Source organism: Rutidosis leptorrhynchoides, chromosome 7 (genome assembly GCF_046630445.1).
Source record: "Rutidosis leptorrhynchoides isolate AG116_Rl617_1_P2 chromosome 7, CSIRO_AGI_Rlap_v1, whole genome shotgun sequence".
Classification (NCBI taxonomy): Eukaryota; Viridiplantae; Streptophyta; class Magnoliopsida; order Asterales; family Asteraceae; genus Rutidosis; species Rutidosis leptorrhynchoides.
In genome coordinates, this window is record NC_092339.1 from 16,035,031 (window position 1) to 16,049,242 (window position 14,212).

Sequence of the window (14,212 nt, forward strand, 5' to 3'; positions counted from 1 at the left end):
TAGAAGAAAGAAACAGGAGTACGGGTTATATGTATATTCGTTGGAAAATAAAACATATAAACAGAAATAGCAGAATGGTTAGGGGAGGTTGTGGGTGATCGAGAGGTCGCGAGTTCAAGCCCGAGCAGCGACATCATTTTTTTTAGAGCTACTTCTGTGAGGTAGTTATTTAATTATTTATTTACTTACTTATTATTATTATTATTATTATTACTAGTTAAAGACCCGCGAATTCGCGGGTTTATGTAGTTATGATTTTAAAAGATAAAGAATGTGTTAAATACGACAGAAATATTTGTTAACAAAGTATTGTAACAAAATACCATGTAATGTTTTTTACTCGCTGCAAATTATAATAGTATGGAAATCTATGAAAATTATTAGAAATAAACGAAACATGTTGCATATAGATAATTCTTTTTTTATTTGTTGAGGTAGTTGAAAGATATTGATTCAATAGTTGTCGATGCTCATCTAAAATCGTCGTTGTATTTAGCAACATATTCGACAATGTAGACAATCGTTTGAGGTGATCATGAATTGCGAATAATGCAGTAACTCTCTGTCTTGTTGTTAGTACTTTGTGCATCCCTGATATTGTCTTTTGGCGTAACTCGTCAGCCTATCATGGGTTCAAACAATATATTTTGTAGCATATGCATGTAGTTGTATAATTATTCATAAAATTTATGAAAAGTATAATGTTTATTATTTATAATACCTCATTCAAAAAGTTGTGCATAATAGTAAACTTTCCGACTAAAGATGACATAGAGTTGGCATAACTTGACATTGTTGCTTCATCACCTTTATTCACAAATTCTTTGCCAGTTAAAGTATTTGAAATGTTGGCTTCTAAATTTGTAAACTTTGTAGTTAGTGCAATCTCTTCGTTCATGATATCAGAATTCAAAATTTTCATTTTTTCAATTTGAGGTCCAAAAATCTCGATATGGTTGCTGATTAACTGCCACAGACAAACATTAGATAATGGTTGTTAATATAGAATTTAAAGTATTGTAAAGGTGTTAAGATGAACAGTTTATATATTATAATTAATAATTAATAATAAAATAGTTAAAGTAAAAGTCTCGTGTACTTGCCTTTAGCATATCAGTTGGACGAAATCCACCAACCCACATTGTAGACAGAAGAGCAGGAGACATCCATGTACCATAAAGAATACTAAAGACATCAACTTTTGAAGCAATTTTTTTAATATTGAATATAGTATAGAAATGTGATAATATGTTTTCGACAATCGGTAGAATGTCGTCTTCAATGAATTCTCCAATCAATCTTCTACGAAGGTGTAATATACGTTGATGATGTTCAACAAACCAATCATTATATTGTTTGTTGAAGTTAATTGGATCTTCATGAAAAATTATAACAAGTTAATATGAAGACGCTAATAATAGTTAGTTAAGCAGTTGTACAAAAAATGAAGATAAATTGAAAATAATAAATTTTAATTAAGTTCTACCACGATTGATGTCTTGCTGGTTGGCAACCTGCAATATATATGAATTTAGTTTACAAATATTAGATTTAATGAAAGATGAATCAAAAAATATGATTTAGATTTACAATAATTCTTCCATATATATAAATATAAATATATAATATAATATAAATATAAATGATAACTAAAAAAAATAGATAAACGTTTCAGAATAAAATAACAATGAGATTATCAAAGCAAAATGTTAAAAATATAAATGAAAATGAAACTTCATTTATAGGACGGCTTTATTTTGGTCAATCATTGCCTTCATTGCTCTAATCTTCAAGAAAAACAACCCCACCATTTTGCTCATTCACACCATCAACGAAACCTTCACCACCAAGGTTTTGTAGACTATATTTATAAATATAAGAGTTATTAGTAATTCGATTGTTTATGAAATATATAAGTCTGAAAATGAAAAGATTTAAAATTATATAATATGTCTTACACTGCCGTATAGTCAACTATAGAGTCGATATGCTCATTGATGAAAAGGCGAGTACCCCAAACGTGGTTAGTAACAACAAGACCACCTATTAGAAACAATTACATTAGGGGCTAAGTTGAATTTAACCTGTTGTAATGGTTAAAGGTCTAAATTATATGTAATTGAAAATGAGAATTTTATAAGGCATTATATAAATATAAATGTGATTACCTTCCCACTCTTTAATGAAGCAGTTGTTAAGCAAGCAGATTATTGGAACTGCATCATCTCCATGAGTTGTAGCATAATCATACAGTTGTACCGCATTGGTCGAACTAAACGAAACTGTGATCCTATGACCACTGTCATGCATACACACATAGGATTAAGACTTTTTAAAATTGTTGTTTTCAATTTCAAACATCAGTAGCATAAAAATTTCAAACATATGTTAAATCTTGGAGAGTAAATCGAATAAATTGCATAGGGTGTCCGTTCACAATAACCACACGTAGATGTCTTAGTTCGACCAGTTGTCCAACAACATCTAAATTTAAAAAAATATAAAACAGTATATTCTTATTTCGCTTAATATAATACAATATAATTGGATTGTATCTATATATTTTAGAAGGAAATATAGAAATCATACCAAAAGCAAGAGTTGGATCTAATACCGACGAAAGGATGTTAGGGTAATTAACAGGAAGGTATCCGTCATTTGGAAGATTAAAAGGTGGACATGGCTGAAGGTTGGTGTGAAGTAGAAACTGGATCTTCCACAAGTGATCTAGCAACTTATAACGATCTTCGTATGGAACCACATTAAAACCCGATATGTCAAAAAAATGACCTTCACCTAAAATACCTTCAAACACTGGTATTAAACTCCGATTGATGGATGCAAAGATTTTATGTCCCTATTTAAAATAATTATTAGTGACCATTTGTAACATGGATTGGAAACATGTGAAGGTATATGTAATAACATTTATTAGGTATATACATTAACATAATGATTAACATAATGATGATAGTACCCGTTGATCAATTAGCACAACCTCCAAAAAAGTACATTAGCCGGAGTCTTCCAAAAGGTTTTTCTCGTTATTGCCCAAACCTTGACTCGGACATTAGGATTTAATATTCCAGAATGTAAATTGTTCAAGTCAATGAACTGCACTATATTGTCCATTATTTGGACGATTTTAACAAATGATTGAATGTGTGATGAATAGAAGGTAATTGGCATATCTATATATAGTGGGTTGAATGATCTTTTTAAAAATTGTAAAGATTTCTTTGAGTTAATGAGGAGCATATAATTACCAAAAATAGTGCAGAATAATTGTATTATGGCTGTAGATTTTATTTTTCATGCAAATCACAAATAATTGTGATTATGTTTTAGGCGTATTTGATATAAAATTAAAATTATGCAAGATTATACAATTAATATGCATTTATTATAAAACAATGACAATAGTTGTACATCAAGTTTAGGATTACCTGTCGCAGAATTAACCATTCCATGCAACTTAATTAGGTAACTACAATGGAATTTACAAATAAGCTACGATTAACAATTGTGAATGAAAGAAGGAATGTGTCTTTTGATTAACTCCCATATATAGCAATCAAAATTGATCAAACAAATTCTATCCTAACTACACAAACTAAATATCAATGGCTAAATTACGTACCCTAAACTTCGAAATCGTATACCTCTTAATCGTATACCTCTTAATCGTATAACTCTTCGAAATCGTAACAACCAAATACTAACTTAGAAAAATTCCTGCCAAATACTAAACTAAAAATATACATAACACCTAATCATGTAACTTAACAACTTTAAATAGAAAAAAACACATTCGAACACTACATCGTACAAACCCATATATTAATAAATAAATAATCTAACTAAGTGACTGATTAATAAAAACCACAAAATCAATCTAACTAAGTGACTGATTAATAAAAACCACAAAATCACTTTCAATATTTACAAACCCATAAACAGTTTAATCAAATTCTGCCTCTTCTAAATAGACCTGTATGAAAAACTATATAATAAATTAGACTGTATTTTGAATCAAGCTTTCCTTTAACTTATCTGAAAATGTCCTATATGAATTCAATCACGACATGTATTCATGTTCAGTTGAACCCTAGATCAATAAATCGATCGAAAAATCTTAGATTTGAAAGGTTTAATGATTATAAAGGTAAATATAAAGGTTTAATCCACTAACTGTTGGCAATCCCGATTCAGATTCAAATAAGGGCCTTTCAAAAAAAAAAAAAAAAAGATTCAAATAAGGAATTAAAACAATTTCACAAATCAAAATAATTAATCTATAGTTTCCAAACCTGATATTGATGATGAAGAAATCGGAGTCATGATAGCTACAAATCATAATCGGCAGAATTGAACATCAAAAAGTATAAACGCAAACCCTAATGCTCTCGATTTGCTGAAATTAGATACAATAATCTCATATGTTTCGGCAATTCCCTAAATCACGAACCCTAATGGACGAAATCTTTAAGGTTGCTTTCTGCGATTGTATGGAGGTTTTGAACATATCGACTGGATAGGGAGGTTTTTGCGGTTTTTGAACATATCGACTGGATTAAGTAATTCTTAGACTGAAGGCGATGGTAGGGATGATGCGAGAATAGAGAGGAGAGTGTTGCATACGTTTTGCTTTGATAAATGAAATGAAGTAATATGCAAGGACCCCTAATTTTGTGTTTTGATCCCGTTAGTTTATAGTGTAAGGGGGTATATTAGACATATTATCTTTAAAATGAGGATTTATTAGCTAATATGTTTGGTAGATTAATCTTGTCCATTGAATGAAGGGGTATGGTGTTGTAAATACTTGATTTGATCTAATGGTCATTAAAGGGTGTTTTAAAATAGTTATTACCTAAAAAAAAAACCCTATTTTAAGGTATAGAGTAGATTATTATTATTATTATTATTATTATTATTATTATTATTATTATTATTATTATTATTATTATTATTATTATTATTATTATTATTATTATTATTATTATTAACATTATTTATCTAAGAAATATTAGATATATAAAAATATATTTGATACATAATATATTAGTATAACATAAAATAATAATGGTATTAGCACTAATTATATAAATATTTACATATAACAAATTATTGATTTTCAACATAATACTAATCACATATACAAAGAAAACTATCAAAATATTAATTAATTTAAATGAATATATAAACTAAAAATATAAGTTATATAATTTAAGATATAATATATAAATTTGTTCGATTACCATTATATGTGTTAATATAAATATACAAATGATATAGGTTCGTGAATCCGAGGCCAACCCTGCATTGTTCAGTGTCGTCATATGTATTTTTACTACAAAATACATTATTGTGAGTTCATTTGCTCCCTTTTACTCTTTACATTTTTAGGACTGAGAATACATGCGCTACTTTTACAACTGCTTTATTAAATGCTTTTGAAATACATTTTGAACTGCGAATACATGAAATGCTTTTATAAATGTTTGACGAGATAGACACAAGCAAAACATTCCTCGAATGAATTATGTGGACGTGATAATTGCCACCATTGAATTATGTGGACGTAATAATTGCCACAATTGATATGAATATTTTTCCCCTGATTATTATTGTTTGGTAACCTAAGAATTAGGGAACATCACTAATTTTGAGAATTAGTGCACGCCTAATTGACGCGAATCCTAAAGGTAGCTGCCGGGTTTAACACCCCCACCCAGAATGTTCACTAGACGGAAGGGCTAGTGGGCGTGGTGTTTAGTACTTCGAAGTTTATATGATTATTATACAGACGAGATGTTCTGTTTTGGGGATATTATTATGCGCATTATATGTTAAGGTCGGTTACCAAGCCAAGTTATGAAAGAAATGAAAAGTGAATGTTATGTATTGAGAGAATGATTTTTTTTCACAGGTTATGTGTATGTTATTTTTGTGCACGAGATATGTGTACGGTTACTAAGATTTATGAAAAAGGATTTCGTACACGAGAAATGTGTACTGTATTTAAAAGATATCGCATGTACATTACAGGTGGGTATAGGATTCGGGCCCATTTGTACCATGCAGCATTTAAATCTTGTGGTCTATCAAAATGATGAATTTTATTGTTTTATGATAAACTTATGAACTCATCAACCTTTTGGTTGACACTTTAAAGCATGTTTATTCTCAGGTATGAAAGAAATCTTCCGCTGTGCATTTGCTCATTTTAAAGACATTATTTGGAGTCGATTATCGCAATGGGACCAGATGTTGGTGACTTCGTCCAAATGGATTAGGACGGGGTATGACATGCATTATCTGAGACAAATTTGGGATGATGATAATAACTCCGTAAAAGTGATAAAAATCATGTTACAGTCTCTTCAAATGTGATCCAAGCTGATAACCCTGACCTTGTATAAGCCAAGTCCACCTTCAAGTTGAATGGTTCTCGGTGGCAGAATAGGCGGGTCATCTGGGTCAATGAGCTAGGTAAGATATGATAAAAAATACTATTAATATTTAGTTTCTCAAGTAAATAATACTTCTTTTTAGAACAGCAGTTCAGGGCCACCCAAGGGGACTGACTAACTAAACCACCCAAGCGATCATCTCCCGCATTTGCATAACCTGCCCCCAACTACTGCTCTGGAGGAAACCCGGACCAATAAGAGGGCATGGCCGGTAAAACCCCCTCCCCGCTGCCCCCGCAACGCGATGTGCGAAAGACGGCCTTGGGTGGATTTCAAGATCAAGGGAATATGTGTGCAATGTTGCCACCCTAGGAATTGAACTCCCAACCTCCAACAAAGAGGTATGGGCCATACCACTGGACCAACAACACGGGGATCTCAAGTAAATAATAAGATCACAAAAAGATGTACTCCGTATTAACTGGTTCATAATAAAGTAATTTATGAGGTGGTTAATACTAATAATATAGTATGCTCCAGGTAAGTTTTAAACCATTTTGATCTGTATAATTTAACCCCTTTCCTTATTTGGCTAAACTTTCATAACTACCGACTTGACCCATTTGAAATAAAATGCATACCCAAATTGACCCAGCTTCACAAAGATTAGTAAAACTAGACCCCTCTACTCAAATATATATAAGCCTATAATAGATTAAGAGCCACAGGAAATGATATGAAACCTGATATTATTCTTAGACATTAGTACCAAAAAAGACAGCTCGCTCAAGCAATTTGAGCTATACGAGCAGACCTACAGAGATATCCAGACACACACTACATACTTCATATAGCACATGGTTCAAAGTGGTAATAAACAATAAACAAGAAACATGAAAGCAATACCGAATATCGTACTGCAAGCGTTTGACCAGAAGCATGCACTGTTTAGCTGGTTGATCTTTAAAACTAAAAGGTATAAACCAAAATTCATGTTCTGCAAGAAGACAACATCGTTAGTGCAAATATGTTACGAATAATACAAACAATAATCGGTAGCGCACAAACAGGCGAACGTACCTTAAACATCTGACATAAGGACTGAATGAGTCTCCCTAAACTCCATTATTGTACAAGTTATGTGTTAACATATAACCAGAGTGATTAATAACAACATATCTTCATCACCTTGATGACAAATTAAATTTCTTGAAAAAAGTCTTACTTTTGTAACACTTTATTATAGTACATAATATGACAGAATCAGAATCAAAATAACAAATTAACAACTTACTTTAAAAGAGGAATATATGCCTCATTAGAAACTAGGAAATGTGTCATTAATATTTGATATTTAAATTAATGCCTAATGTTGAATATACATACACAAATAACGGCTGATTATGTAATTTTCAACTGTTTAATCAAGTACCAAGCTACACATTATTCCTACAAAACTCTTTAAAATCATCTCATCAACTAAATTACACAAGAAGCAGAAATATGCTAATCATACAACAAGGCAACCGTACATTGGCATTCATTCTTCAACTTTCAAATCGATTTCTTGTCGATCGCTGACATGGCCCTCTTTGATCATTTTGCAATAAACCGCCTCACTCTATGGCCATAAACAGGGCCCGTTTAAGATATTGACATCTTTGCCCTGAAACCATTTTATTTTTCAAAACTATGTGTACAAATCTTCTCCAGATGTATGAGCCCATCTTCCCCAAGCTGTTTGCAGTTGAGCTCCATTGCAACCCTAAAGTCTAGCAACGTTACTACACATTTGTGTTCCGGTTCATGTGCTTGCATTACATTCAAAGGCCAGCCGCCACTTTGTCTAACACCATTTGAATAAATATGAGTCGGGTACTTGATGGGCCCGCTTGTTGTTGGCTCGTGAATGGATCGAACTTCATGTAGTTGAGTGCAAGACCGAATTAAACCCTTCAAATACTCATCTAATCCTCTGTTCATCACGTTGGCACAATCTAACGACACCTGTTGATGGCCATGAACTGAAGTAATCTGCTCCATACGTTCCTTTAATGTTGTCGTATCTAACAAACCGTCAATATGCAACTCACCAACAAACTTACAACTATTTCCAGTTTCATGTTTTTCATCTTTTTTATCCAGTGATTTGGTCTGCCCTTTTTTGGCAAGTTGCATGATTTCTTGATGATTAGGGGAAGATAGATCCCCATTCTCCAGAACATCACAAATATCATCCGTTTGTGAAATGGGTGATAATAAAGATGTAAACTTTGTCGCCCCATTTGGCCTGAGAGCACTTTTGCGGTCCCCAACTCTTCGATCACGGGCCCCGTTTCTTGCCTTATGTGGTGATGGAGGCAAAACATCTCCATCCCCGTTTCTTGCCTTATCTGTTTTTAAAGGATCACCATTAATACCATGTGAAGCTCTTATACATGAATTCTTTAATACCGAACATATTAACTGATTGTGCAGTTGGATGTTATCTTTCCCGAGCGTCCTTAAACAAAGCTTATCGAACTCAGCTTTGTCTAACTTCAAACTCAGAAAACGATTCAAGTAATCAAGATATTGTTTAAATCTTTCCAACCCAAGCTTCTTATTCAACCGACTTTTAATGTCCACAAGTTTGATCCATGAACGCTGCGGCGGCGGTTGCATTTCTCAACATTAAAATTCCATAAAACTCCGCGAACTAAATTAGGGTTCTACCGCATTTACAAAACCCCATCTTCCAAAACAAATCATGTGGGAAATAACTAACCTTGCTTACTTAAAACTACAGTTACTAACTAACTCTCCCTCCAAAATAAAAATTCCCCCATCTTATTTTAATTCCATCCTAATGGCACACAAACCCTAACCATAATCACAAAATACTTAATTTTATTACTTAAACTTACATAACTCAATCTCCATATAAACCCCCAAAGCACTAATTTAAAATACACCCAATTACACAAATCCTTCAAGTCCCAAAATTACAACTGAAAATGAAACTAATTAACAAAAAGACTAAAACTTTAATCACAATCCCCCAACACTAATTTCTAAATACAGATACACAATTGGGGGCCAAAACTATAAAACTGAAAAGGATTTAAGCAAAATTTGTATATTCTGACCTCATTATAGCTCTATCAAACTCAAGATTCATAAAGCTCAAGTCTTTAATTCCACAATTTGCTATTACAACAGCAATGATTTTTTGGTTTCGAATTTTCGATTTTTTTCCTTCTTAGTGCAATTGCTCCACAGCATTTATGATTTCGGAGCCTGAATTTGCAACCTCCGGCAGACGGAATCGGACGCCGGCGAACTATGCTTCTCTCTCTTTGATCGGTTTCTTACGATTACACACGCAGTTTCTCTCTCTACTTTCTGAAACTCGAACTCTTTTTACGTTTTTGTGTCTGCGTAACGAGAAGTAAATTTTGTTGCATATTAGCCCTTGATATATGTTTATTTACACATCTTCTCCCTAACCTTTCATGTCTGTTTATGTTTTAATATTACTAACTTCAGGTGAATTTGATTATGATGCTAGATTGAATTTAAATTTACATAAAAAATACATAATAGTGTTGATAGATTTTTAGATAATCGCATTTCATGTTTGAATTAAAAAGTTTATAAAATCAAACAGACATATGTTGTATAAATATGATTTGTTTGGGTGTTTAATTGCATCTCTAATGAAGAAATGCTTATTATTATTACCATGTATACTATTAACAACCAAATATTTGGTCGTTTAACCATGTATACTATTAACAACCAAAAATTTGGTCGTTTACCATGTTAGTGGTTGTAGTATTGACTAGGGAAAATTTAAGTAAAGTCAGCTACATTTAAGGAGTAGAAGTGGTAACTATTTAGGGTCAAAATTGTGTATGGAGGCCAAGTTTAGGGGTTAGAATGTGAACTCTCAAATTAACATAATACTAAGGGTGCGTTTGATAAAACTGAATAATTTAGCGCTGAATGGTTCAGAATCTGAATGATTCAAAGCCTCTGAATAAAGTTTGTTCTGAATGAAAATATGCTGTTTGATAATCATTTAGAATGAATGATATAAATTGAGTAAAAGTACCTTATCAAAGTGTAACATGAATAAAATATTCAATATACGTGTTAGTTAAGTATTCAGGATATGATTTGAGGAGAAAATTTAGGCTCTTAATGGTTAAGAGAGTGTTTCATCTCTGAATGGTTCAGCACTGAATTCTGAACCATTCAGCACCATATGTCATTCAGAGGTCAAAAACAAACGCACTGAATGCTGAATGGTTCAACATTCAGCACTGAACCATTTCATTAAGAGGCAAATAAACGCACCCTTAACTCCACCCAAATTTTTAACAAGGCGTATCTTCCCGCTCGCCGCGAATTAAATTTTTCTGACGTCACTGTTCAACTCGAAAAAATCTTACGAACACAACGCGACTAACTATGCGCGAAACGGACGTTTTTTTAAAAAAAAAAACTAAATATTTAGAGCTATCTTTTATACGCTAAATATTTCGGCCTATCTTTCATACACGTGTAATAAACAACTCAAACTAACGACATTATATCGATGGTCCCCTCCCTATACTACACCCGCAACAACGTGTGTTTAATTATTTAATTATGAAAATACTAACTATGCGCGAAACGGACGTTTTTTAAAAAAAAAAACTAAATATTTAGAGCTATCTTTTATACGCTAAATATTTCGGCCTATCTTTCATACACGTGTAATAAACAACTCAAACTAACGACATTATATCGATGGTCCCCTCCCTATACTACACCCGCAACAACGTGTGTTTAATTATTTAATTATGAAAATACATAACACTACGTTAAATATGAATATGCAATCCGATACTACACCCGCAACAACGTGTTTTTAATTATTTAATTATGTAAATACATTCACTACGTTAAATATGAATATGCAATCCGAAAGGCACTACGTTAAATATGAATATGCAATCCGAAAGGCCCGCCAACTTTACTAGTTGTAACTATTACGACTGTAAATAGTATCAAGCCAGGCCCAAGACTAGTGCAAGGTGATCATTTGCACATGGCCTATAATTTTTAGGGACCCAGATTTCGACCCAGTACCAGCCTAACTTTTTCTAATTAAGCCCAATAACCTGAAGTCATATTATCTCAACTGTTCGATTAAGTATTGCACTTAATGTGAGGCGTAATTTATACAGCCAACATTTTTTGTCATTCACCGATGTGGGTTAATATCTCATAAAATTCTTTTGATTTTGAATTTTTTGCACATTAATTTTTTTTTTTAAAGATGGTTATTTTATTCAACCCAAGTCCCAAAAGGCTTAATACATTCAAAACTCACAAGGTGTGGGGAAATAGAGTGCTCGTAATATTACTCTCCAAAGCTACAATTAAAAAGTTACTAAATTTGACAACATCCAACTTCATATGTTTTCAACGTCAACTCGATCTGTTTACTAATTGATCTCCATTGGTGCATTTGAGTGACTCCATATTTTGAATGCACGATAAACATATCTCCATATTTTGAATGCACGATAAACATATCTCTATATATTGATACTTAACCTCAAACAAGACAACGAAAGGACCTAATTGAACCTCAAATGCTTTGCTTATTTTAAGTTGAGTATTTGAGTAAATATTTATTTATTTTTACTTTTAAATATTCTGTCACTTCTTTAAGCAATAACTTATAGATTTAAGGTGACACACAAGTTTATAGTAGTAGTTAAGGGAAGTTTCACCTTTAAAAAAAAATTCATATGGGCTTTTTTTTACGGCCTCGCTCAGGGCACTGGAAAACTCGGGACCGGCCCTGGTACGTATTATTTATAAGAACTGTGTATTTTTATGTGACTTATATGAAGTCTTATTGAGAAGTTCTTCGAACTTATATTATATTATGTAAAACACAGAAGTTTACTTATGTATTGTGAATCATGTTCGATTTTGGTTGAATATAGTTACTTAAAGAAGTAAGATTATTTTTTTTGATGACGCTCTGTATTTTTTGGAATCATATGAAAAGTTAATATCGTTATTTATAGTTAACTGTATAGCTTCTCCCTCAATGATTTGAAAAGATAAAATTACAAGTTTATTAGTAATATCTAATGCAAGGTATTTTAATTTAGATAGCTGCTTTTAAGCTCTAACATGGTGTTAATACCTATTCTAAGTAGTTTAAGAGAATAAATGGTACTACGTATGTTAATTATTAGAGGAATTTAGTTGTCAAAACCGCAAAACTGAAGAAGCATATGTGTTCAATTGGGTAAGGATTAACACTTTGTCATCAAAACTTTATCTCATTTTCACTTCTAAACGTTACAAAGCCAGAAAACATGTTTTAAAATATAGTTTTACCTTATAATGACAAGAAGAAAAAAAAAATCAAAGATATTAATCAAAAACATATTTTTTGTTAAAATATTGGTGCCAACTCAAAGTGTCCATCTTGATTCATTTGCTTTTAATTAATTTGGTATTATGCTTTATTGTTGGCACACTTTTGTCCACGTTGAGTGATTCATTTCCACATGTATGATAGGTGTAAAGTAGCTTTACTAGTGTGACTTAGTTGGTGTGTTATGGTGTGTTAATCATTATGTTTGTGATTTATGATGTATTTAAGCAAGTGTAGGTTGTAAACATTTCATCAATCAATACACAATCAGTTTGCATATCCTTGTTCATTCTTAGTTTACTTAAACTTCTATTACTAGAAAGTCTTTAAATTTGTTTTATGGTATCAAGAGCTTCGTTATAAACTTGGTTATAAGTTTAGTCCTAAGTTAAACTTTGTGTGCAATTACTCAAAGTCTAAACTAGTTTCTTGCTAATCAAAAATGGAAGTATGTAAACAATGGTGGTATGGTCAATGGAATGGAGAAACTTGTAGGCAACAACTACAAGTATTGGAAGATGTGTATGGAGGCTTTTCTTCAAGGTCAAGATCTATGGGAACTTGTGTCTGGAGGTGAAGCCATAATTCCGATAGAAACTCTAGAGAATGTAGAGTCAAGAAGAAAATGGAAGGTACGATGTGGAAAGGCTCTCTTTGCATTGAGAACTTCAATTAGCAAAGAGTTCATTGAACACGTTCGTGATATTACTTCTCCAAAAGAAGTATGGGATACTCTTGAGAAACTCTTTTCTAAGAAAAACACCGCAAGGTTACAATTCTTGGAAAACGAGTTAGCAATCTCAAGACAAGAAGGTATGAGTGTTTCCGAATATTTCTTACGGGTCAAAAATCTATGTTCTGAAATTTCAGAGATTGATGACAAAGAGAAAATTAGTGAAGCTCGTTTGCGAAGATATCTAATTCGCGGTTTGAAGAAAGAGTATGTCCCGTTCATAACCTCTATTCAGGGGTGGGCTACTCAACCTTCGGTTGAAGAATTGGAGAATTTACTCTCTAATCAAGAAGCTTTGGCCAATTAAATGGCTAAAGGATTTGAAAATGACGCAGTTTTGTTTTCAAAGGGAAAGAATCACAAGAAAGGTTCTTCAAGCAAAGAAAAGGAAGAAGAGCAAACCAGTTACAAAGGTAACTATGAGAAGAAACCTCCTACATGTTACAAGTGTGGGAAGGTTGGTCACATCAAGAGATATTGTCGTTCCAAAGTCACAAAAGCAAACGTGGCTTGTTCAAGCAACGATGATGATGAAGTCAAATGGGAGCAATGTTTTACCATTGATACGGTTGTCAAGAAGAATCAATGAATTATTGATTCGGGTTGCTCTCATCATGTGACCGGTGATGGAAC

General features: G+C 32.4%; 2 protein-coding genes across 2 annotated transcripts in view; both read left to right on the top strand.

Moving 5' to 3' along the window:
* The first annotated feature begins 13,325 nt into the window (after positions 1 to 13,325).
* Positions 13,326 to 13,886, top strand: LOC139858973 (uncharacterized). Its single transcript, XM_071847798.1, has one exon. The coding sequence runs from the start codon at positions 13,326 to 13,328 to the stop codon at positions 13,884 to 13,886; it is 561 nt and encodes a 186-aa protein (XP_071703899.1).
* LOC139858975 (uncharacterized) overlaps positions 13,887 to 14,212 on the top strand; it is a 31,391-nt gene continuing 31,065 nt past the window's right edge. The window contains exon 1 of the mRNA XM_071847799.1: positions 13,887 to 14,147. Within this exon, the coding sequence (XP_071703900.1) occupies positions 13,887 to 14,147 (261 nt within the window). The remainder of the gene's footprint in view (positions 14,148 to 14,212) is intronic.